This window comes from Melopsittacus undulatus, chromosome 4, assembly GCF_012275295.1.
Source record: "Melopsittacus undulatus isolate bMelUnd1 chromosome 4, bMelUnd1.mat.Z, whole genome shotgun sequence".
In the NCBI taxonomy this organism is placed as follows: Eukaryota; Metazoa; Chordata; class Aves; order Psittaciformes; family Psittaculidae; genus Melopsittacus; species Melopsittacus undulatus.
The window spans coordinates 82992341-83016818 of NC_047530.1; the positions used below are offsets into that span (position 1 = coordinate 82992341).

General features: G+C 40.1%; 1 protein-coding gene across 1 annotated transcript in view; it reads right to left on the reverse strand.

Moving 5' to 3' along the window:
- The window catches only part of KALRN (kalirin RhoGEF kinase), a 513548-nt gene that overhangs the window by 135373 nt on the left and 353697 nt on the right, over positions 1-24478 (reverse strand). Inside the window, exons 18-31 of the mRNA XM_031053208.2 lie at positions 22992-23141; positions 21928-22042; positions 19380-19495; positions 18661-18783; positions 15853-16035; positions 14671-14789; positions 13383-13449; positions 12355-12464; positions 10829-10898; positions 9068-9157; positions 4137-4229; positions 2646-2757; positions 721-911; positions 203-304 (exon numbers count right to left, since the gene is read on the reverse strand). Of these exons, the coding sequence (XP_030909068.2) occupies positions 203-304; positions 721-911; positions 2646-2757; positions 4137-4229; positions 9068-9157; positions 10829-10898; positions 12355-12464; positions 13383-13449; positions 14671-14789; positions 15853-16035; positions 18661-18783; positions 19380-19495; positions 21928-22042; positions 22992-23141 (1641 nt within the window). The remainder of the gene's footprint in view (positions 1-202; positions 305-720; positions 912-2645; positions 2758-4136; positions 4230-9067; positions 9158-10828; positions 10899-12354; positions 12465-13382; positions 13450-14670; positions 14790-15852; positions 16036-18660; positions 18784-19379; positions 19496-21927; positions 22043-22991; positions 23142-24478) is intronic.

Genomic DNA, 24478 nt, shown 5'->3' on the forward strand with positions numbered 1-24478 from the left:
CTGCAAGAAGAATGTAATTTCAGCAAGGCTGCACAACTGCACTATCCTGATTAATATTGAGGCCTTAGAGCTGAATTGCTCCTGATGCAGGCATGACCCTACTGACAGACATGGAAGCTATGTGAATACTGCAAGGGATGAAACTGACATTTAATTTAGTGCTCTCAGGGCCTCAACTAGAAAACAAGGGGAAAAGACTTACTTTCAGCACTGTTTTATTGTCTGAGGATGGTGTTCGTCCAGACCACAAAGCAAATTTACAGGGATCTCCTTCAACGTGTTCAGTCACTCCCAGTTCTGAGGTCTAGTATGGAGGAGAGATGATGAGAGATTACTTGTATATGAAGTCTCATGAGTCTAGAAAAGTTTACATTTCTAGTGAGAAGTGGAGAGGCAGAGGTGGACAGGGAAGTGAGATCTTGTCTCTGATTTGCTACACACAGAAAAAAGAACCAGAAAACCACCAGGGGATGCTAGGGAAGTGAATGGGTGATTGTCCTTGTAATTTCCCACTGACCCTTTACATCTTACTGCCTGAAATCTCTCCAGACTCACTGCACGCTTAGCTTCCAGGTGAGCCCCACACAGTCCAGAGCCAGTCCTTTCAGATGGTATGGGTATCCCCAACCCAGCATGGGGACATATGAGCCATCCCCCAAACTCCACCTCTACGTACAAGAAACACAACACCCAGAACATTTTCTTTGCAGCCACACCTACCAGTAACTTGTTCTTGTAAACATATTTTGTGTGTCCTGAAGAATCTTTGATCTCTTTGCTAAACACCAAAGAGATTTCAAAGAGAAACAAATGCCTCTCACGGCCCTTCCGAATGAGAGACTTGGGATCCCACACTTGGAAGGAATCCTGAAGAATCAGCTCTCCCTGGACATCCAAGTTCTCATCAAACCCTGAAACCATAAAGCACATTAGCTTGTATTTGTTCTTGGGACCAGTAATGCCCAGAAACATCAGAGCAGTAAGGACTTGAAATAAAAAGGTCTTTCTCTTTTTTTTTTTTAATGCACATTCTGAAAGGATATTAATGGGCATCCATTACCCTTCTTCTTTTTCCTGCTGCAATGACATATTTATTTCACTAAAGGCAAATAATTCATACATGCTAAATGGGACTGCAGCTAAAGTGTAGTAGTAATTACTTAAAGATAAATATTCTAAGGATTTCAGTGCTGGTTACTGCAATGCAAAAGATCTTCTGCATGTTAATACAAATACAGAGAAACGCAATGCAGTGGCTGGAAGTGCCCCATCATACCATGATGCCTTCAAGCATGCTAACCCAAGCTTCAGGAGGCTGTGAGTCCACAGCAGTGGCATGGGGGAGCTACATCTGAGAGCAAATTGGTATGGTGTCTGAAACAAGCTTTCCAGGAGTTACTGCATGTCAAAAACCTTCACATGGCTGAGGATCACAGGACTACCTCCACATAACTGGGATGCTTGATGGAAAAGAAAGTCCCTAGTTTAAGGTGCCCTCCAAGCTACTGTCTCAGCTGCTTGTGGGGTCACACTTTTCTCCAGAGGTGGGCACTGCTCCTTCACCAGCATAGCCCACTGTTACTCATGCCAAATAGCCCTGAGAGATCAGCAAACAGCCCTGATCCCCGCTCCAAATATTCAGGAATGTTTTATTCAGAAGACAACTGTCTAAGTGCTTGTCTACCCTAAGAAAGTCATCCCTGCTTCTTCGTTACTGCATGGTGCTGTTCTTCTCAGGGGGACAGATTATCTAGGCATTACTTTGGGAAACCTGGCTTTTCACCAGACACCACAGTTAAAAACGTCTTTATAGTGTTCCTACATACGTTGGGTCAGTTTGCCCCTGAAATTTTAACCACTTGGTCTTAAAATGCTATTTAGTTATTGGCATAATTCCCTTTTTCTTGCCTGTTTTAATATTCTGCTTGTTTCCTGGTTCTGACTCAAGCCAGGATGGAAATAATTTTCCCAGGCCAGGAAAATGCTTGCGAGGCAATAAAGCATCTCTGTCCATAATAAAATTTTTAAATTTTAGAAATACTCCACACATCTAAAAGCCAATAAAAGATTTAATTTTGAGGCAATCAAAATATTTTTCTATCATTTTGAAATACTTTTTAATAATACTTTTTGCCTTTTTTTAAAAAAAATCATAACGAAACTTTGGAATAATTATACCAACATTTTCAAACACAAGTCGTTTTGACTAAGGAAATCAGCACTTTTCCCTTTGAAATACTGAGACAGTATTTAGAAATGTTTTCATCCAATAATCATTACAGCTGCCAACAGCTAAACTGATACTGTTTCATGAGGGTTTTTTTTTTTGTTTCATTAAGTAAGAATGTTTTAACCAAATATATACATACACTGTATATGTACACATACGCATGTGAATGTATATATAGGAGCACACATATAAATACATATATACATGTACACAAGGTATAAATAAATACCCAAGATTTCCTAGCCAGCTTTATTCTTCCCAGGCTTTTGGAATATATCAGAAACGAGCTAGGAAGTACCTGAGAATTATGATCAAGCAACAGTATTGTTACAGTCAGCCTGTACTAACTTTCTACACAAGAGGCTTCATCTATTGGCAGTCCCTCCCCTGCCCTAGCCACCTGCCCATCTGCTACCTTCCAGCATGCTGACGTGCATTGCGTCGTTGGCCTTCTTTGGGACACTGAGCATCACCTCCAGACCATCTTTGAGTTCCCCTTTGCCCTCCTCGCAGCAGGTCAGCAGTTCCTAAGAAGCAATGAATACCTATAAATAAACTCTGATCAACATACCGGCTTGATATCCGAATGTGTTACTTGGTACGTGCAGCTGCTTTACTAACAGTGACAGGAGAAAGCTGAACTGCATCAAAATCCACTGTGGATACTCACAGATAGTGGGGAGTAAATGGGAATGACTATAAAACATGACAAAACAAGGTGCTCTCAAGTAAGACTGTGCACTCGGACTCCTGGGGACTTCTGTCTATGCTGCAGTCATCAGTACAGCTGTGCCAGCCAGCTTGCAAGACTCCTGCCTGATCCTGCAGTGCTCATGAGTATTGCAAGGCTGGCAGTGTGCTGTGCTCAGGACAGGGAGATCCCTTCAGGAATGATTCACCTGAGGATGAAACCAAGGGGGTGATAACTGAATGGGTGGTTTAGCCTTCCCATTAGCAGATGGTTTGTGCAGTGCAGGCTTGCTGTTCCACAGTGCTCACTAGAGTATGATATATACCTGTGTGCTGTTTCAGCAAACTGGTACAAAGCACAGATTTGTTAACACATTAAATGTACTCAGTAAAGTACCTTCTTGGTACAATACATCAGTCCTTTGGTGTATACACAGGAAGATTTAAAAAATTGCAAGCATCCTATCTCATCCTAGCTTTCCAAAGTCAGATTTTTTCTCTTCCCTTACCTCCCAGATGCCTTTTCTTCTAAGTTAGATCTAAAATTCACCTACTCACAAATATTGCAAAAACCTTTAACCAACCTACAACAAACCAACAAAGATGTGAAGTGTTAATGTTTCACTTAGAAGTCCTTGCTTTGTATATGGAGCTTTTTCCTGTTTTTCAAATGCAAACATCTTAGCTCCCAAATAGAATCTAATGAAAGCGAAGGGGTCTCAGTCACATTTCAGTGAAATTTCCCAAAGTTCATTACTGATATCACTGAAGCCTTTAATCAAAACATTACATATCATAAACTTTAGCAAAAAGGAAAGTAAACAGTCCTGTCTTCCCTTCTAATTTCCCTTTCTTGTTTCTCACCTTTTAGGTTTAAGTCCACTTGAATAAAAAAAACCCACGCCAAATCAAACCAAAAAAATCCTGAACACCCCCCCCCAATAAACACTTGAAACAGGTGATCAGTTTTTTACTGTTTGCTTTTTTCTTTCTGTGAGTCTTTTTCTTTAAAATACCCAAATACCCAACCTGATTTCACACTTTGTTGCTATGCTCAGGTGGGGAAAGTAGGAGCAGCAGCTCAGCAGCAGCTGCTTACAGGTCATGAACAGGTGATGAAACAGCTCCCTTACAAATAGGTTAATTCATTACACCCATGAACTGTTGCGCATGTTCATGCAGAGCATGAACTGATTTGGGCAGCTCACTATGGTACCTTCAGTAGGAGCTGATATTTTGTGATCCTCTGGACAGGTTTGATTAAGTAAGAAGAGATAGAGTTGGCCAGACCATGTCTTTGCTGAATTTCCTAGAAGAGATAAAAACAGCAGTCAGTCATGGAAAACTATTAAACTGCTGCCAGACAGAACCACCCATAACTAATTTTAGCTCTGGATCTCTGGCTTTCTTTGTTTAGTTTTTTAACTCTCTTTAAGCTCAGTTGCAAATAACTGTGGTTTCAGAGAGGCTGGCAATAAACTGCAAAGTCCGCCTAAGGCTCCTTAAACTGCAGGGGCCTTGTGCAAGTCGAGTTAAGGCTATGTTGAGTAAACTACACAGGCTTCAATTTAAATATGACTTATCTTTCATGTCAACTGGTTTCTCTTAGCTATGAAGGCTGAAAGCAGAGTCTTAACATCCAATTAAAATGGAGTGACATTAAATTAAATTGCATGCGTAGGGTGTAATTTAGCTGTCTAAACAGTGTCTAATACCATTTGAGAACCCTGGGGTAGCTGAAATATCCACACGCAAGTAACAGGTCTGACACAGTGATGACAGATCTATGGTATTCTGAGGTGGCACCTGGGGTCCAGGAAAGATACCCTTCTGACACCTTTTACAGCACTGAATGCTTCTGTTTTGTCACCTGAATCTCAACCAAAACGTCTGTGCTGATCAGTGTGGTGTGTTTGTGAACTTCTGGAGACAGTGCAGATAGGCAGCTGGTGAGGTCTGCAAAGGGCCCAGCTGCCTCCCTCCTGCTGGTTCCAGTGGGAGTCAGGAGCTCCTGAAAATCCTACGGGACCCTAAACTGCACATTCAGCCTTCTAAAAGGCTTCAAACTGAAGTCCTACTGGGGCAGATTCTCTGCTGGAAGAGGTTGTAATTCTTTCCATCTCCACCAGGGCATGCCTCCCCTTGCTCCTGGACATCAGGAAATTCTTGGTTCCTACCGGAGCAGATGGGGAAGAGCAACGGGATTTACCTCCAGCTACTGGAGGGTAACTTTGGAGTTGTAAAGAAGTCACAGAAGACGAAGGACGAAGAACTGCCAAGAATGGAGATTCTCTTTTTGTATAAAGTCTGATTTTCTGCTGAGTACTGGGGAGGTTACTCGGCTTTTTTAGCTCCAGTGTTTATGCTTGGATATAAAAATAGCCACTTTTCACACAATGTGCCAACAAATATATACTTTTTTGTACTAGGTAAGTTTGTCTTAGAAAAAAAATAGCACTGGTGCCACAAGCAAGACCCAAAAGGGAAGTGGCTCTGTGTGGGGCTTAATGGAATTTGCATGAAGCTGAGTCATGGCTGGCACAAAACAGGGACACTGCCTGCAGAGCATGGCTTGGGACTCTATTAGTAACTGCAGGAGCCAGCAAGACCTCGGCCATATCTGTGAACTTCCTGGAGCTAAGTACAATTGTTTTTGCAGGATCCAAATAATGAATTTAGCTCTACTCCTTCCTCTCAGCTCTCTCAATAGCAAGACATGCTCCCAGCAAAATACCACCCCTTCAGGCATTCCTTGCTCTGCCAGGATGCTCGCTGGTCGTACTGTGCAGAGGCAGAGTGGGTTGGTGGAGTGACCTGTAGCAGGAAGGCAATAAGCAAGTACTTTGTTGGAAAGGGAAATTCTCCCTGCAGCTTCTCCCTCTGGTCCCTCAAGTGCTGGAGTAAGATGGCAGCCTGCTGGAGTGTGTCTTGGGTTGACTTTGTAACAGCTGGAGACCTCTGGATGTAATGTGGGTGGAGATGGAAACTAGAGAAGTCTGTGCAGGGCAGGGCACAGTAGTGCAGACATTTCTCACACACCTCTAAGTAACATGAAGCACAGATGTATCTGAGTTATTTTTGAAGCAGTTCAGAAGCAGGCTAGCCACAGGGCTCCGTGCTTTCTACTTTGCCCTGCTTCTTGTTTAAAGCAAGCTTCATTCACATTATAGTTGCACCATGGTTCATCATTAGACCAAAGTTATTTCTTGGGTGGAAAAGTGTCCCAAGGCCTGGAAGAAATGAAGATATCTGACACGGCAACATGTGCTGGCAGTTGTGTATTGCAAACTAGATTAGCTGCAGAACCGGGTCAATGTGTAATCTTACATGCAATGACAGAATCCCAAACACTAAGAATGTCCTCTGCACAAGGCAGCACAGGACCCTCAGAGGCCCTTAAATGGACAACACGGAGACAGGAACACTTAAATACAATTTCATACCATAAGAATTGCTGAATTTACCATGAAACAACGATAAAGTGCCCAGATTTTGTACTAAACGTCTAAAGAGAGTCACAAATTAAGGTAAGTCATCTTATAGTGTACAATTGTTTAGCTGGAGAACAAACTGCATCCTGAACTGGGTATACAGACCAATGGCTTGCTGAGTAGTCTGATTCAGCACTAAAGCTCTCACAAAACATTTAGGTTTTGTAATGTATGATATGAGTGGTTGGTGAGCAATTTCAGAAAAAATATTTCTGCTTGTGCCTCTGCCCATTTCCTAAGGGACATTCCAGCTCAGGGGAGAAACTGTCTAAGAATCATCATCCATGCAGAAATACAATAATCTGCAATGCTACAAAAGTCAATGAGCTTTCACCATGTTCCATACTGGTCGTGCAAGTTAAAAGTGCCCTGAGGCTTCCTAAATGTAACAACTGATCTTCTCCAAGATTTAAAGAAAATAAACATTCAAAATAGAAGCAGCATGTAGATAACTGAAACAAACCTTGCCTTTGTCCTGAGGACCATAGCTCATTTAAATGACAATAAAATCAACATGATCACCTCAATAATACGCTGATTTCCACCAGCTGAAGCTGAGGGCTAACATATCCTGGTAATCAAAAAGCCATCTTACTAGCCTGAAGTATATGGTATTACAAATATTAAAGATTGCTAAATATGGTAGGTATCATTTATTTTTGAAACACAGTAATACTCTCAGATGCTGAACAAGAAAGATATAAAAAGTGAAAGAACTAGATTTATAAGTCTACTGCAGTCATGTAAGAGTAAGCATACTAGTTTCATTCCCTATGCAAATTCCAGCTAATATAACCATGCCAATAACTGATAAATTTTATAAATAAAGCAGGATCTGTAGGGAGGGAAGATAATACTCTTTATCCTTCATTAGACTAATGCTATAGGATAAACCAGACAGTTTTCATAATTGAGAGTTTGTGCATAATTTTCCATCTGTATTAACTGGTCTAAGAAGAGAAACTGCTTTTCTCTACATATATGGCTTCACTTCTGCTCTTAGAATATGCCAGCAATGATAGCATTGTTACTAATTCCTTTCATAGTTTTATACAACATATGGCAATTATCTTTACTCCTCCTAATCAGCTAACCCTTTCAATGAGCTCTGAAGCTGCAAACTCTCCATGGATTTGAAGGGTTCACACAGATTACTGGGATTTGGGACTGCTTGTTTTCATCCCAAAAATGGCTTTCTATGGTTTATGCAATTTGAGGAGTTGTAAACTTCTGATCTTCAGGCAGGCTTCTTACCAAGGGGTGTTATTCTAGATAACTCACTCTCACCATTAGGTTGTTTTGCAAAATTCTGTGTTCTGCCTGGAAGAAAAGAACCAGCTATTTCTCTGTGTTCGTTGGGCCAGATTGTTCCCTGTCCTGCTCTGGACCACTGCCACTCCAAGATCAAGATAAGAAGGATCTACAGGTACTTTGCACTACCTTAGAAGGTTTTTTGGGGGGGAGAGGATACACAGCTTTCTTTTTGCACAGGCATCACTGGATAGCACAGCACAATTCCTACTAATGGAAGGAAAAGATCTCCTCTTGCAAAACAGATGTCAGATACTGAAACTTGAATATTCTATTAAGCAACAGGTTCCCATCCCATATATAGACCTGGAGTGGAAAAGGTTAGCAGAGGAAACACTTTTAACCTTTGCAAACAACACTGATATGACACCTAAGGTGGCTCAAACCCTCCAGGACTCACCAACCAGGATAAACCAATCAACAGGCTCAAGCGCCACCTCCTGGAAAATCCCTTCAATTCAGTTCCACTTTCAGACCATACAGTAACAAAGCAAAAGAAAAGTTCATCGTTTTTCCTCTGGCTCACGCGAGATCTTTCAGTGTTAAGTTTAATTGAAATGCTATAACTATTGCCACATAGGAAACCCAGAGGAGCTGATATACGTCAGCTGCCAGCCACATCACAGGTTGGATCCTGCTGAGTGGTTACATTTGTAAGGAGATTTTCAGTGCTTTGGAAAAGAGGTCTTGGCTTTTTTATTTTTATTTTTTTTTTTTTTTTTTCAGAAAGGCAACCAATTAAAGCTGTAGAGTAGCAGTCAAGCGTGGGAAAATGGATAAAGTTCCAAAAATCAGAGGGAAAGCTTAGTTTAAAAGTACTCAAAAAATTTAAAGATTTTTCTCAGCCTACAAAACTGGGGTTGGGGCCTGCAAATGTTTGTCACCTGGTGTAGTGCTTGTGAGGGAAATAGTCTAACTGCAGTCAGTGAAGCTCCTTACTAGCATGACAAAGTAAATAGGGTGGGTAAAATATGCAGAACAGGAGGGCAGGATCTTGTTTTGGCTAAGGGATTTGAAGTCAGAAAATATAATGGGATCTGCTTTTCATTCTACCACTAAACCCTGAAGCAGAGGGAACATCTAAACCAGATTTTTAGAAAGGATTTGGTCTAAAAAATGCACAAACGTTCCCATAAGAATGTGTGTCTCCATTAAAAATGACTTGCCACGCTGATGAAGATCACACATCATACCACAGCCAATCAGTTTTCACAGCATGCAATATCTGCAGTGGAATGAAATACCCAAACCCCAAAGCAAAAAAAGGAACCCGTTGCTCAGCTGCAAAGAGGAAGTATTTCAGCTGCCCTGTGCACACTGAATGAAAATGGCAGTGGCTGCTTACATCAAAGAAAGTCCCTGCGTGTTCCAGGATGAGCTGGTTGGAGTCAGGCTTGTTTTTGCAGTAGGTGACATACATCTGAAATTTATCTGCCTGTGAAAACAAACATCAAGGGAAAAAACAAGATAAGCTATTTTTCTGCTCCCACAGTCAGGCTCACCAGGACAAACATTGGTGATAAACCTTACCCTCAAAGAGACATCTGTAAATTAAGAACACAAGACTTACAGACAGTTTTTACCTTACCTGAGCAGTTCTGAGGAGAGTGAGGTGTACCATGTAACACCTATGGGAGGCTTTCTTTACAAATGATACAAAGGGAAGGTCTAAAAAATTAACCCAGATATAATTTCTAAGAGCTCTAATTACACAGACTGTATCCAGAAGTTTGCAGGTCTCAAAATCCAGTCATGAGTGTTGGCTCTATCAGTTGCTTGATGACAAAGCCAGTGTAAAAACTGGGCAAGAGACTCGATGAGCTTAAATTTGACTAAGTCAACATTTTTGGCCTAAGACTGGCTCAGATTTGTGGTGCTTGACCCAGACTTGCCTTCCCTACCTTGGTTCAGACTTTAATGGCACAAACTTTATGTTGTGCTAGGAGTGTTTTGCATTTAAATTCCTAATTTATTTATTTTTAAGGGGAAATTAAGAGCATCTGTGCACTCCTGCCTTACTGCAGTTTTGCATTATTGAACTTTGGTCTCAGAAGAAGCAGGCAAACAGAAGAGGAGGATAGGTTTCTTTTATCACTATTGCATTTTTTATACCAGATGTCTAAGTAACAGGACTATTGGGCAGGCAGCTTTGTACGTATATATGTAATCATACACACAGGTCTGGACATAAACTATTAGTGAGATGTTGTGGTAGTGTCTTAAAAGTACCATGAAGATTTTGCACAGAATGATACATAAAATGTGTTCATCTTTCATAAATATTTAATGTCTTCTTTGTAAAAAAATGCTTCTGAATCCATTTCATCAGTATTTGTGTCATGTTTTTAAATGAAAAGTCCATTTTGAAATCACCCAAACATGCTCATTTTTTTTGATATATGATAATTTTTTGTAATTACTTTTAAAATATTAATTCCCAGCCTTGAAATATGAATAAAACTAGAGGAGAAAACATGAAGATGGCTGACTTGCCTGGTAAATATTTTGAAAAGGGACCAGCTTTCATACAGATTAATTACTGTAGCAAATTCCCGGAGCCTCCTACACCCATGAAGACTCTTAGCATCAATATTTCAAAGTCCTTTTGGAAACGACTCTGGCATTGGGTAATAGAATGAGAGAGCACAGTGGCTCAGCATTTGACAGTAATTTATGATGGAAAATGTTGATAAAATATGTTGTTCACGCCTTTGTAGAGTTCTCATGGCACGACTATAATTCTGTAAGGAAGGCATATTAAAATTTGAAAGGTCTGTCCCCCCAGGACCCTTCACAAAGAAGGTCATACCTAAATACAGGCTTGGTTTAACAATATACTATTAAACAAGAACCAGCAGAGGTAAAAGATGTACTAGTCAGTGCAGGACAAGGAGAGAGGCTCTAGAAAGCATTCACTCCACTGCTTAGGAACAGAGTTAAGGGAGGGGGCCGTTCATGCTGTGAAGTGAAGGACAAAGCAGTCATTCCAGATTAGCTCCTAACCTCACTTATCACTAAGGAGCTAACCCTTGCTCCAATTCCTAGCTTGTTTCCCTCTGTGATGGAGAAATTAATTTGAATAAATGATGAAAAGAAGCTTCATTACCCAGGTGACGAAGCAGTGGCCCACATCCTCAGGCAGTTGTTCGTATTTCTCTAGTTCTTTTAGAAAAATGCTGGAAAAAAGAAGACACCAAAGTAATTAGTTACAGCAAATACCCAGGAGAAGCAGAATAACCAATGAGTTAACCAGTGCTAATGATCAATACTTGTATCTTGATTACAAGACTAATCAAGTGTCCTGCCTGTGGAAAAAGTGTCTCCTTGCCAAGGTATGCTTTGATTTTTGAGCGCACTCACACCCAACTCCACCAGAAAGGAAAAGGTAACAATCCCTAGTAGGAGGTCAGTGTATTCAGTGACCAGATCATGAATCTTTAAAAAGATGTTGTTCAGCGGTTCAGAGGAAGAGCAAAAATTAAAGCCCAAAGGTGTCAGCTTTCCACCACCAATCTCAGCACACTGGATGAAGGATAACAAACAAGACTGATACTTCATAGGTGAGTAGTAAACTCCCGAAATACAGATTTTGTAATCAACTCTCTCCTAACACCTTGTACAATGAGTGACATCTTTGTTTGCAGCAGGAGCCCTATACAATGCCTGGGTGGAAAAAGAAGCGTGAAACAGAATTTTCTGAAGCAAAAGCAACTGCAAGCTCCAGCCCCAAATCAAGCTGGAGTATGGGTTAACATCATCAGCCAAAGGAGAAGATTGTGGAGGATGCTAGTGGAAGTGAAGAGATGGCAATTCTTGCGGTCTGGAAGTTCATTCATCTGTTACTTAAAGGCCTTTTTAATGTTGTATGTAATTTGAATCTACTATCCTGATACTCTTTGAAGCTGCTTGCACAAAAGCATGCATATGGCAGCCTCTCCTGGACCATGTTTATGTGTGGGATGGTGCATTTATCTGGCTAAAGCACACAAAGTCCCCCAGAACTTCAACAAGGAAGGGCTTTCTGGTTTGTTTTTTCAAACTGCTTTGGCTTTGATGTGTAACTTGAAGACAGACTGAAATTCAGACTGAACTTGTGGGATTCATCACCCCTAAATGTTAAGTTTGTAACTGCTACTGCATTCACATTATAGCAGGGAAAAAATGCCCTCTAAGCTGATCTGATACAGTCTTATCTTGATAAAATGGAGTACGGTTAGTTACAGATTAAATACAGAGAGTCTTCAGGTTGCAGAAAAGCTACTTATTAACCCAGCTCATGTCAACCACCCCTTCCCCCCACCCCATGTTTTCCAAAAGTTCATATTTGTAGCAGGCAAGCTTCCAGACTAGATTAGTGCTGTGAGATGAAAAGCATGTATAGGACTACAAAGCATCGATATAACAGGACTTTAACATTGTCAATCAGCTGTAGAAAAAGTTTAAAATAAGTTGAAATTCATTTTTGTAAAAGAAAATCAAACATTATTTTGCAAATCTGGATCAATTACTTTACAATCCTGTGTGCATTGCTCTGTAGATGTTCACTGCAGACACCATATGGTTGTATAGGTATACATATGCCTTTGGTTTCCTTAGTCAGTAAACATTAACAGAACTGTCAGGAAAACCTACTTGTTATGAAAGTCATATATCTCCTGAATATTGCCAAAGATGATGTGTTCTTTATTAAGGATCCCAGCAGGTATTTCTTCCACTCCACTTGTCATTTCCCAAAGGTAAGTCTGGAAGACACCAGCAATTCTTAACTTTGTGAATAAATGCAATGAAAAAGAATAGAACTCCCTGTCCTATTGCCAAAGGCAGAGGCTGACAAGGGAAATATGTACTTTGAGATTAAATAAACAAGCCAAAAAAAAAAATAAAATTAAATGTTCCACTGTCACAGAAAGCTCTCCAGAGAAATCCAAAGTGATGACACTTAGAAGTTGTCTAAGGAAAAACATGCCAACAACACCTGTCTTTGCTGTCCGACTGATGATATCCAAAAACTGCAGACAGAAACAGTGGCAAGATAAGCTGTACTTGCCACTTCAGTAGCATTAGACACATGAAAATCTTTCAGACTTCAGGAATGTGAAAGCTGACAGGTTTCACTGCTCTTTGCCTTGAAGATTACAGTCTCCTTAAGGAATACCCTGCTGCAGAGCTAGATAATGTATTTGACTGTGCAAATTCAGGTCTTTTAAATTGATCCAAATGAAATTAAATGATCCAAAGGAATAGATTTGAATTCTTAAGAAAATGCTCCATGATTAAAAAAAAAACAACCCCAAACCAACCTATAAACCAACAAATTTCAAGTCAACACCCAAATATATTGCTTTTTACTGAGCCCTAGGACATTGCTCTGACTCTGCAGGGGTGAGTGCAGCTTAGTAAATAAAGGCACACTCAGGTCTCCCTGGAGGTGCAGACATTTACAGCTAAGTGTGGGGAACATAGGGCATGGCTCAAGCCAGTGGGAGACAAACTTCCTCTGCTGCCCATCCAGCTCCCTCCACCACCAGGACACAGTTCTGAGGCTAGTCATCAGTGGTAATATCTTCACACGCTCTTGTCAAGAGTCAGTACAGTGAATATCCACAAAGGATACCGTGTCCTTCCTGAGAATACTGGAGACTTACCACGCTGTAACTTACCTCTAAGCATTCATGTAAGTCCCTGACATAAGCTTTTTCTGTCTGAAGCAGCTCAGCCATAATAAATCTGGGGGTGGAAACAGTATTTCAGGTGTTTTGTACAAATGCCTATAGTGTCCAATGAACAGAAACCAAAATATCCTTCTGTTGTCTTAATTAGAGCACTTGCACTTTAAACTTTCAGCTACCTTACTTGGCACCTTTCAAGTCCATGAATGAAAAGCCACTTCATACTCTAGTCCATTTTAGGATTATTTTCTAAATATCTTTTTTTTTGAATGAAAGCCTATTAAGTTGTATTTTTGCAGTCCTGAGCTGTGATTTACTATCTACATGCCTAGCCTTAACAGTCAACTGATTCTCGGAATTTTTTCCCCAGGAGTAAAGACTTGAGATTCACCAGCAACACTCACATCTTCCCTAATAGTCAGTGGTAAGGGACCCTGAAACCTGACCTTCAGTGGCAATACAGAGAGATTTGGGAGGCACCATGACTTTGAAGAGGCTTCAATAGCTTGGTGACTACTGGGAAGCCCAGGAACTACATCTGCACTGTCTGAGGCTGGGCATCTCAAAGTTGAAACACCTGATGTTTTGTGCCTGTGCCACAGGCAGATCAAGTAAAACTGCTGTTTCCTAAAGCAGAAAGTTTCTTATCAAGGTTATACCCTTAGTAACAATTTCAGAGAGCTGAGAAGTATTGTACGCACAAATGATTTACAGAATATTCTCACACAAAATTTAAGACAAAATACTGTGAAATTAGACTAGAGTTATGTGCAACAAGCGCTCTCATAATATTTCCTCTAGTATGAAATACTTCCAGTTCTCCGCCCACCAACATTTGAAACTTAACTTCAAGTGAACTTGTGTGTCACTGAAACCCAGTTAGCTCCTCGGGATGTCACTGAAGTTTAGGTAATACCTAGATGTATAAAGATGTCTTCAATGTTTTTCCTGTTCATTTTACTTTTGACATACAGTCAAAAAGAAATGACAGTGAGTACCTCCATTACATCAGGGTCTAACTGAAATGCTTGACTTACTCCTTTCCATTTCCAAAAGTTAACTTCTGCTTAAAACCAAAATAAATTCAACCTGTATGTTCTGAATTTCTCTAGCCTACAAAGTCTGCCCACAAAGTCTGCCCTACACCTGTAGACTTATCTCAGTAACTTCACAGCTGGAAGGAATTATAGGGCTGTCAGTTTAGTTCTGGTCACGCAAATATCATAGAAACATTCTTAAATAATGCATCATGGCAGACTGTGAGGGTCTGGGGACTTACTCTTTCTTTCTGGCCGACTTTCTTTTTTCTTCATTGACTTCATGACTTGCATCTCGCAGCTTTACTTCCCGGTCAGAAAGACTTGCTGGTATAATATCTAGTTCTAGGTCCTTGTTATCCTACAAAAAAAGTGACAGTACAGATTTCAAATTCTTTGTAATCCTACTGTTGTACATAATACAGCATGCTCATGAGATCAAACGGCTAAGAAAGGACAAAAGTAGTGTAACAACACCATGTCAGAAAGAAGGAAATTCAAAGAGATTTCAAAGAACTAGAGTGAGAAGGGAGAAGGTAAGACGGTGAGAGAAAAATTTTAAAAGAAACACCAACTATGAGACTTATTACAGTCTTCACTGTTACTCATATCTAGGAATAAGCATTCATGACAAACATCTAAATTTTACCTTACTGCTTCACATCTAAATTAGTTGCCTAGTATGGGACTTCATAAATAGTCTGATAAAGCAGAGCACTATGCAAAGACAATCCCAGCTTCCAATACCCTTCTGCCAGGAGTGTGGTTAGTAAGTCTGTGTAAACCAGACACAGCGCATGTAAAATATCTTGAGGATGTGGGGGAATTTATACCTCTTTTTTTGATACTTAATTTAAAAGGATTGTTGACTGAGATTTTTTTAAGTGTTTCTGCTTCTGGCACTCGCCCTTAATAGTGTTGCCAGGGAATAGCAGGCAGTTCTAACTTTTGCTTCTCTTGTGTTGTTTTATTCCACCTAAAAGAGCTCAGAGATGAGGTTGGGGATCATTTTTTTATTAGTTAAAGGATGAGAGAATGGAAACTTACAGTCAAAGCCTGAGTTTGAGTCAAGATAATGGCATTTATGGTTTATACTAAAATTATACAGACTTTTATTCAAATAACGTGTTTCCCCTTCCTTCCCAGTAGTTGTATGATGTTATGAAGAATGCTGCAAACATTCATTTAGAAAGTCCTTTTGATCTTCATCTGTCTCCTTCTCATATCACTGATCTGCCAGAAAAGAACTTTTTCTCTACAGAAACTGTTCTGAGCTTGGACTGGAGCCGAGTTCTGAGTTGGCTGGATTTTAAGTGTTTCTAGTGGACACACAATAACCTGCAGCATTCATATCGCATTCATCACTTCCCTCTGTGATCTTCAGCTTTGGTATAAAACCCCAGCAGGACATGGACTTACGGTACCTCTGTATTGATTCCAAGGGCTTTTTCCAGGGAGTAGCGGTATTTCCCCATCCTGAGAGAGAAGTCACGGTAGCGTTTGTCAACGGTGGTGACCCACTTCCTAATTTCAGTGGCGTGTATATGTCCTTTTTCTACAAAGCTGTCAGCCAGCTGGATGAGGAGCTTCACTTTCTCCTTTGTTTGCTGCCCAAAATACGGTCATCTGTTATGTTGCATTATTATTATTTCCTTTGCTTGTAATTCACACAGCAGTCAGAAGCAGCTCACAGTTTTTTATACACCATTAAAGAGTGTCTGTACTTCATCTTATACAGAATCAAACACTTTAAACTTTGCCCAGTAAAACATGAAGGATATTACATTTTTATAAGGACACTTACAAAGCTGCATGAGATTAGAAAAGTCAAGTTTTGAAACCACACACACAAACACACAAGGAAAACATGTTGGAAGTCAGACATGCCTCCTTCCCACAACCAAAACCTTGTTTGTTGTGAGCCTTGGAGCAGAAGACAGGATTTAAAAATCACAGGTCACAAAATAGATGAAGTTACTCTGAATCTAATCATAGGTGATTCTGCAGACCTATGTAGGCAGGTCATTAATACATCACGTATCAGTCCAGGAAGTGAGTTTGAGTCACTACTACTCTGTTTCAGAAACAAGCAGAATTTAAATCCAAGTTCCAGGTCTATTATAAAATCCTTCATTGGTATTTTAGTTCCAGTTAGAGCATTACAAATTATAAGATGCCTGAACTCCAAGACATCCACTGAGCCCCCAAACTTTCCAGAAGTCTTTTCCACATGTAGTCTTACTGCCCCTTAGTCACTATGGTTTTCCATGTTGAAGAACTTTGTGCAAATCTGGCACAAAGGAGCTAGTTATAAATTTTATCTTAGATTCCAAATCTGTCCCAGGAACTGAAGGTACCTGGACAATATGTTTGAGCCAGCCCTAGTACAAAATGTTATAAAACCCTTAGATATCAACTCTACAGACTGCATCCAGCTGTAATGCACACGTTAATCCTCAAAAGCAAAAAGGGAATTAGTTGTACCCCCAGAGTTACTGGCAAGGTGCTTTTCAGAGATGGGGAGAACTTTCCCATGCTGCCTGAAGCAAGACATGCTGTCACGTACTTGACATTATCAGCAATTTGACACAAATGGACAAATGATGTCAGACCAGAAAACATCCAGCAGATTTCAAACACAGAACTGAATTTAAAAAACTTCACCAGCAAAAGAAATTAACAGCTGAATCAGAGGTCATCTTAGCAATGTATTTGAATATGTAAGCAAGGCTAAATATGGAGAAATACAAATCATGCTTTCTGTAATATTTAAAGAGCATTTCATTCCCAAAAGCTACTGGCGTTTTTGCTTTCCAAACAGTTGTTTAAGTCAGAAAGTTATTGGGATCAGGAAGACTTTCAGTTACAGTTTGAGAATAACATCAGTCTGGAAGTGACATGCATTTACCAGATTGCACATGGCAGTGAAAACATTCTAGGTCAGCAGTAGGAAAGTGATTTACTAGAGCCCTGGGGAGCAAGACTAGATGTGTCAGTGTAAGGAAAAGTCAGCAACAGTCGATAAGGAACAAGGTATAAAACTCAGTCCTAGGCTAAGGGTGAGAAATATTTTGGAAACTTCAAGATAAATTGGGATTATTAAATTTTGGGTGATATGGTTTAGTGTGAGGTGTCCCTGCCTGTGGCAGGGGGGTTGGAACTAGATGATCATAAGGTCCTTTCCAACCCTAAGTGTTCTATGATTCTAATTTATAAACTGAAACATGATTTCAGGAGGACTGATTATAGATGGATAGAGTCCAGAAGTACTGTTAAAGGAATTTTGTACAGGTCCTGTCTGATGAAATTAACTTCCATGCATTGCTAATTATCTCCCATTTTCACAAACATGCAAGCTAAGCAGAAAGGAAGCAGACAAGAACATCACAAAGCCTGTGAATCAAATGCATGCAAGTATGCATAACCTAATGAAGAATTTCAAGATTATAGAAGATCAATTTCAGGACACAGTGAAATGAAGCTACATAGTAACAAAGCCACAGTCTTACTGCAGTCTGACTCTGCAATTTAGATCCTTATCAGTGACTTTTAAGACCCCTGTGGATTTACTGTCTGTGAATTACCTATGGTTTGAATTAATTTGTCTGAAGCAGATCCAACCACTACTCCTCTGTAAACCCCACCAGATTTCTCAGAATTGCTCCACAGAAATTAATAGATCCTTGGTAATGCAGTTTTGTATTAAAACCAGTTCAACCCAGAGTTAACACACCCATTTATTTGAAATATTTCATTGGGATCAGCAGATTATTTGTAATGAAATAAATTATCATCTATGATCAACCCAGCTGGAATTAATGAAACAAACTGTGGTTGTAATGAGAAAGGAAGAAGGAATCCAAGATGAACATGGATATGTTCAGATCAATTAGTTACTTTATTCCATTCTTATACGACTGATTGAGGATGGAATAAGGGTATGTCTCAGGTTAGAGTGAATTCTGTATGCAAATGGAGTTCTTCCTTCTGATCAGAACAAAAATGCTGTTATGATCAGTGCAGACCAAGGGCAGAGAATCTCCTTTTTGAGCCTATGTCTTGCTAAAAATGAAAGATCACAGCTCTCAAAACACATTTATTTTCTGGGCTAGGAATGTCAGGAGGAAAGAACAAAATCAAGACAATATTATTACAGAGATTTAAGGCATTGAAATAGGATCATAAACATAGACTAAGGCAGATGCCATAATTAGATTAAAGTCACTGTTTACCTTGGCGGGTACTCTGAATTCCCCATATTCCTTCAGGAGTTCCTGAGTTTCTTCTGCTGATTCCCCTGTGGAGTTGTGAGTAGAGAGGTAATACTCGCCTGTTTCTTGGATCCAGTCTAAGGCCTGTGAATGTCAAAAAAAAAAAAAAAAAAAAAAAAGGAAAAAACAAAGGAAAACCAAAACAAACGGTCTTTGTATTTCAAGAACTAATCCTCTGACAAAAGCCACTCTGCCAAAGAGAGGATAGTAAATCTATTGGGACTTAATACTGTGTATACTAAAACAACTTCTAGGAACACACAAGAAGAATACAGTAATCAAAGCAGGTGGGAGAGGATACAAAAGGTAGTGTATGTTTCCTAGAAGAAAAAGGAGTGTAGGGAATTCTACTTATATACAGATAAATATGCATGCAGGGAAAGCAGTTTTCTCATTCAGCAGTAGCTCAGTAAAACAAGTTTGATCTTGTATTTATTTCTGAACAAATGAAAAAAAAATCCCACAGAAAATAATCTGGCCTGGCAAAAATACTGAGTTTTGTTGTTGGATTTTGGAATTTTCTTAAATTGTTCTAAAAAGCTTTGTCATGTTTTCAAAAGTTACAGTTTTTAAATATAGCTTGAGGGTGCAACAGGAACCTCACACGGAGGCATTAATTAAGCAGATACAAGAAATATACACTGTCAGGCCAGAAAGACAAAATAGGGTTTTTACACTACCTGCTTGGCACTGCGCTCAAAGACAACATATTGCTGGCACTGATCTAATCTTCGCTTCTTTAGGGTCCAGAAGTGAAGGACCCGGTTCTCCCTCTGCAGCAGCTCACTCAGAATGGCTGTAGGGCAAAGGAAAATGTCTGCATGATTAGTTATTCTCTGAGTGCTTACAGAAATAAGCCATAAAAAGCTGAATTTACTCACTCTGCCTGGAACACATTCCCAAGAGCAGAGGCCCTGAGATTGAATCCATGTTTGTTTGGGGTTTTTTTTCAGAAGTACAGAGGAGCTCCTTAAAAAAACAAACCAAACCAAACACCAGCACATAAAAAAGTGCAGTTGCATGGTTATCTGGTAATGGAGAAGATGCTAGAACAGCGTTTGGGATTTATGCCAGTAGCTGCACTGGGGTACATGATTTCTAGTCCTTCCTGATACCAGTTGACATAGGAAAAATTGTCCTTTTACTGCCTTGTCTGTTGCTCTGCCCACAGGTAGTACTTGGCACCAAAGCCTAGTGTCCCATGCAGAGCTCTGGTCATGACCAAATTTAATTCAGACCTGACCTCTCTGTTTGAAATACCTGGTAAGGCTTCTTGTACAGCTGTTCTGACTGATGGCCCATTATGTGCTCCCTGTGAAGTTATTGCTGGGCTAGGATTTTAAGTTGAGGTCTGCTACTGGTCCTCTAAAATGTTTTCTGTGTGAGGGGGATGTGACAGACACCCAGATTCAGGAAGGGACCGGCAGGAGACCTGCTACTCCCTGGAGTCTAGGACATACATGTTCTCCTTCAAAACCCAAATGCTCAGTCAGACTTTATCAACTTGATAAAAAGTGTGTGATTTGACTTTAAAAAGTACCATGTATTTAACTTAAAAGATGACATGCAGAGAGACTGAAAGAGATATACACTATATTACTAACATACACCTTAGTTAAACCTGAGTTTTCTACTTAAACTGAGGTAAGCCATGCGCAGTGCAGTTCACCCAGCCCTGTTTGGGTATGGAGCTTAGGTCCCTGCCTTGGCAGGTAAGGCATGGCAGCCCTCCTGCCCTAATCTATCAGACAGCATCCACTAGAGGGGGCTTAGGCACAAGCAGCCGGGGCAGCAGCTACACTCTTCTATTAGAACATCGAGTCTAGTTTCTCAACCACTTACAGCGACTTATGATCATTTACAGCACCTGTTAACAACCTTTCTCATCCTAAGCCGTTCCCGAATATACTGATATTCATTGCTTATGTTACCAACACTGGTGGTAGCAAACAGATTTGGATGTATCCCTCCCTATTTACAAGTGTAATACTGATTTAGGTCAAAAAAATCTGTAATACTTAAGTTAGTTGCAAAATGTAGCCTAGTCCCTGCTGAGGACAACAGGAACTTTGAATGACAAAAGGAACTCAAACCTTGTCATGGGTGCTCTAGATCAGGTCTCTGCATAAACAGTCTATGCCAAAAAAACCTAATTATGTTCTGCATTAATGACTTTGCTTTGGAAGCATAGTAAGTATCCTACTATACGGCTGACTTATTCCAAACTAAAGTGCACACTCAAAGATTTCCTGTGGAGAGAGTCACCAATCACAAGAATTACATATATGGCTTAGAAAAAGATTAATATAGAAGTTGATTTTTATATAAGTGAGTATTTTCAAATAAGCTCAGTGAGGAACACTCACAAGTTTCTATCAGGTGCATATTTAAGGGCTTACTGATTCAGGGGTTAATTAATTTTCCCATGATTTTCAACTATAGGGAACAGAAGTTCACAACAACAAGCATTTGACACAGTAGCGCGGGAAATTTGAGTGAAGTCATGTTAATACTGAAGAATTGGCATTGAAACGAAGTAAAATAATCTCTTCAGTAGCACCTTTTGCATCTTTTGTGTAAAACCCAAGCTCCCATCCCTCCCATATATAATGATCACACTGCTTTTAACCTATATCTTTCTGCAGCTTGTAAGAAAGCAGTTAATAACAAAAATGTTTTATTATTGCAGAATCACTCAGCTCATTTGCAGCGTTTCTAGGCAGAGATTGATTGTTTAATTAAGCAGAGAAATGAAAACATTTCAAACATCTCAGATGTATCTCCTGATTGTAAACAGTGCTCTTCTGTCTAAAAGAAAGTAACTACAGTCAAGTACTTTTGCTGGTGATTGTCTGATGAGGTATGACATGCAACAGAATTCCAGGGACAAAAAAATAGCAGATCCATCCTAGGGACAAACAGCTTTGGGACTCTTCTGACAAGAGAAGCCAGAAAGCACTCATGTTTCAAATTCTTTTCCTTCCCCAGTCCACTACCCCTTGCAACAGCAGAGCTCTGTATAAGAACTTACACCTAGCAGAGAAGGATCACTTTCTGAGAGGCCTCATTACCATTGCTAAATGTGTCAGACATATGTATCATTTCAGTCACAAATGATAGAAGAACTTCAGGTGCCTTCTCACCATGTTCACAAACTTCAGGATGACCACACAACAGAAGGAGAAGCAAAGAAAACCTTCAGTGCCTTCACTGCACCAGTGCACTAACCTTTCACTTGCTGCTCAGGCCCCCTTGTATGGCTTGCTACTCCAGGCATGCTGACATTATTCCTGTGGATGTACTTGAGGAATACTTCTGCATTCCTTCGTGCCAGTGTACAGGCCTAAGAAAAACAGCCCCCATCCAAAAAGAATCAGTAAAGAGGAGCAAAGAAAACAAAGGGGACCCAAGGGAGTTCTCTGATCATTTTGCAGGGAGAAGTTCTCTTTTGTCTGGGAACCTGAGAGCTTCAGCTAAGAGGCTAATAGTCAATAAACTCAGCCAATAAATGAACAGACTCATATATGTATTGAAACATGAATAATTTTGAATATAATAGCTGATGGTATACATTAAAGCAAATTAATGGGAATAACAAACCAACTGGTTGTAAAGAGCTAGTACAAAACACATTTTCAATCTAATCAAAGCTAACCCTGTCTCTCAGGAAAAGTACTCATTGTTTCAACAAAATGTACAATCCAAATGCATGGTTTCTTAGGCTAGGCTTGCAAGCACAGTTTCATATTGTGTATCAGTTTTCGTGGAAGGTGGGAGGCTGATTATCAGTTGACTTGTCAGCCTGTCAGTTCCACAGCTCTTACAAAGCAGCACCAGGAAGGCAGAAGGAAATCTGTCTTCACCCTGGTCCTGCCCTGCAGACATGCAATTGCTTCAGTTGTTAGTAGTTATTCAGTTATTGGCTTCAAGGACAAAATTTGAAATGCTGGATAGTTTGTATAAGCCACACCAAAAAGACATATAATACCTGTCTTTTATCATGCTCATTACACGCAATTTTGAGAATTTGAACTCTGAACCAGCACAACTAACATCCTCCAACTGCAATGCAAATGCCACCTAATTAGTCCTGATGACATCTGAGATATGCATTAAAGACAATGTTTATTACCCCTACTCTAAAAGTGTGAAGCTGGTTTAGGATTTATATGGCCAGACAGTAGCTGAAGTAAAATTAGACCTCAGGGCCTCCTCTCAAACTCACTAACACTGCTCCAAATTGACTACTTAACGAGGAATTATTCTGATTTACTAGAGAACTAAAATGAGACCTTGAGAAAAGCTTCCTTCTGTTCCAGGTGTTTGCTGATCAGAGGGATGACATGGTCTATCTCAGATGCTGGTCCAAGTTTATCTCGACCTCCACACCAGTCTTCATCCCGTCTATATTCTTGTTCCAGACTCTCTAATACACTGCACACCTGAAACATGCCCACAGCACAATAATTCAATTACCTACAGTCATAATCAGGAGAAACATATTCAGTAAAAGCCTATGACCAATGACATTTTAAATGTTTTGGATTGTGGGCATATGAAACAGGCCCTGGACGGAATGATCTAGCAGTTTTTCTTACCCATAGGGAACTCTGCTCTTTGGGATACAATTTATATGGTTTAAGGGTGGTGAATTCTTCTTCTCTTCCAATGGATAATGAGGGAGAGGAAACTCAAAACTCTGAATTAAGGCAGAGGTTAGTCTGGCCCCAGTGGATCCTTCAGGAAACAATACCCATTCTAGAAGGGTGCTTTAGATGTGTTTAAATCCTACTGAAGTCAAGGAACTTAGCACATACTTAAAGAAAAACACATGCTTAAATACTTTCCTGAAACAAAGTCTGAAGCTGGAACTAATTCTTTTCAGCTGCATGCTAGTTGCTCCCCATACAGCTTTTCTGAAGACTGATGGAAACCAATAGACATTAAATCAGTGTCACAACCTAGGTAGATGCAGGTGTTCCACTTCTATCTTGGTAGAATAATGGGCATGACATAAATAAACCAACACGGTCTGAAAATTGTGTGTGCAGTGGCCTCAAACAAGGCTGAGCTTTACACATTACAGATCCTGAGAACAGCAATGGCCTGTGGAGACACTGAAAAAACTGCAGAAGTGTTCAAGAACATTTGGAACTTTCCTCTTGATTCCCAGTTTGCTCTCCCTACACACTCCACTGTTGAGATTACTCAAGATCCAGTCAGTTTTTGCTGGAGGCCCAGCTAACCACGTTCACCCTTTTCTTGCTCACTCCTGCAACTTTTATGTGAACACACTTATAACTCAGAGGAACTCACATGAATATGAGCATAGCCTGGAAGAGACTCCAGCATCATCCACCCCACTATTGCAGGCACATTTTCATATAACTCCATTCATTAACATATCAAATTCTGGTTTTAAACTGGTGAGCTGAGGTGAACTGATCAACTTACCCTGCTGCCAGGCTGTTCAAGAACCTTTAACCATCTGAAATTATCTTTTTGTTTTAATGCAATTCAGCATTCACCCTCAAACACTTATTGGAGAGCAAGTGCCCCATATCTTATTTAGACACAGAAAAGCATTTCAATTTTACTTCTTAAAAATTTTGGCACTCTATCGGGCTTTAGTGACATAAAATATGGAAGTATATGGACTGCCTGGGATCCACATATTTCTGGAAAGGATGGTCCCTGCACACACAAGTATCATTTCTCTGTTAAGATGATGAGAGAAACTAATATAAAGTAGGCTGTCAATGAAGTCAAAGCGAAGCTG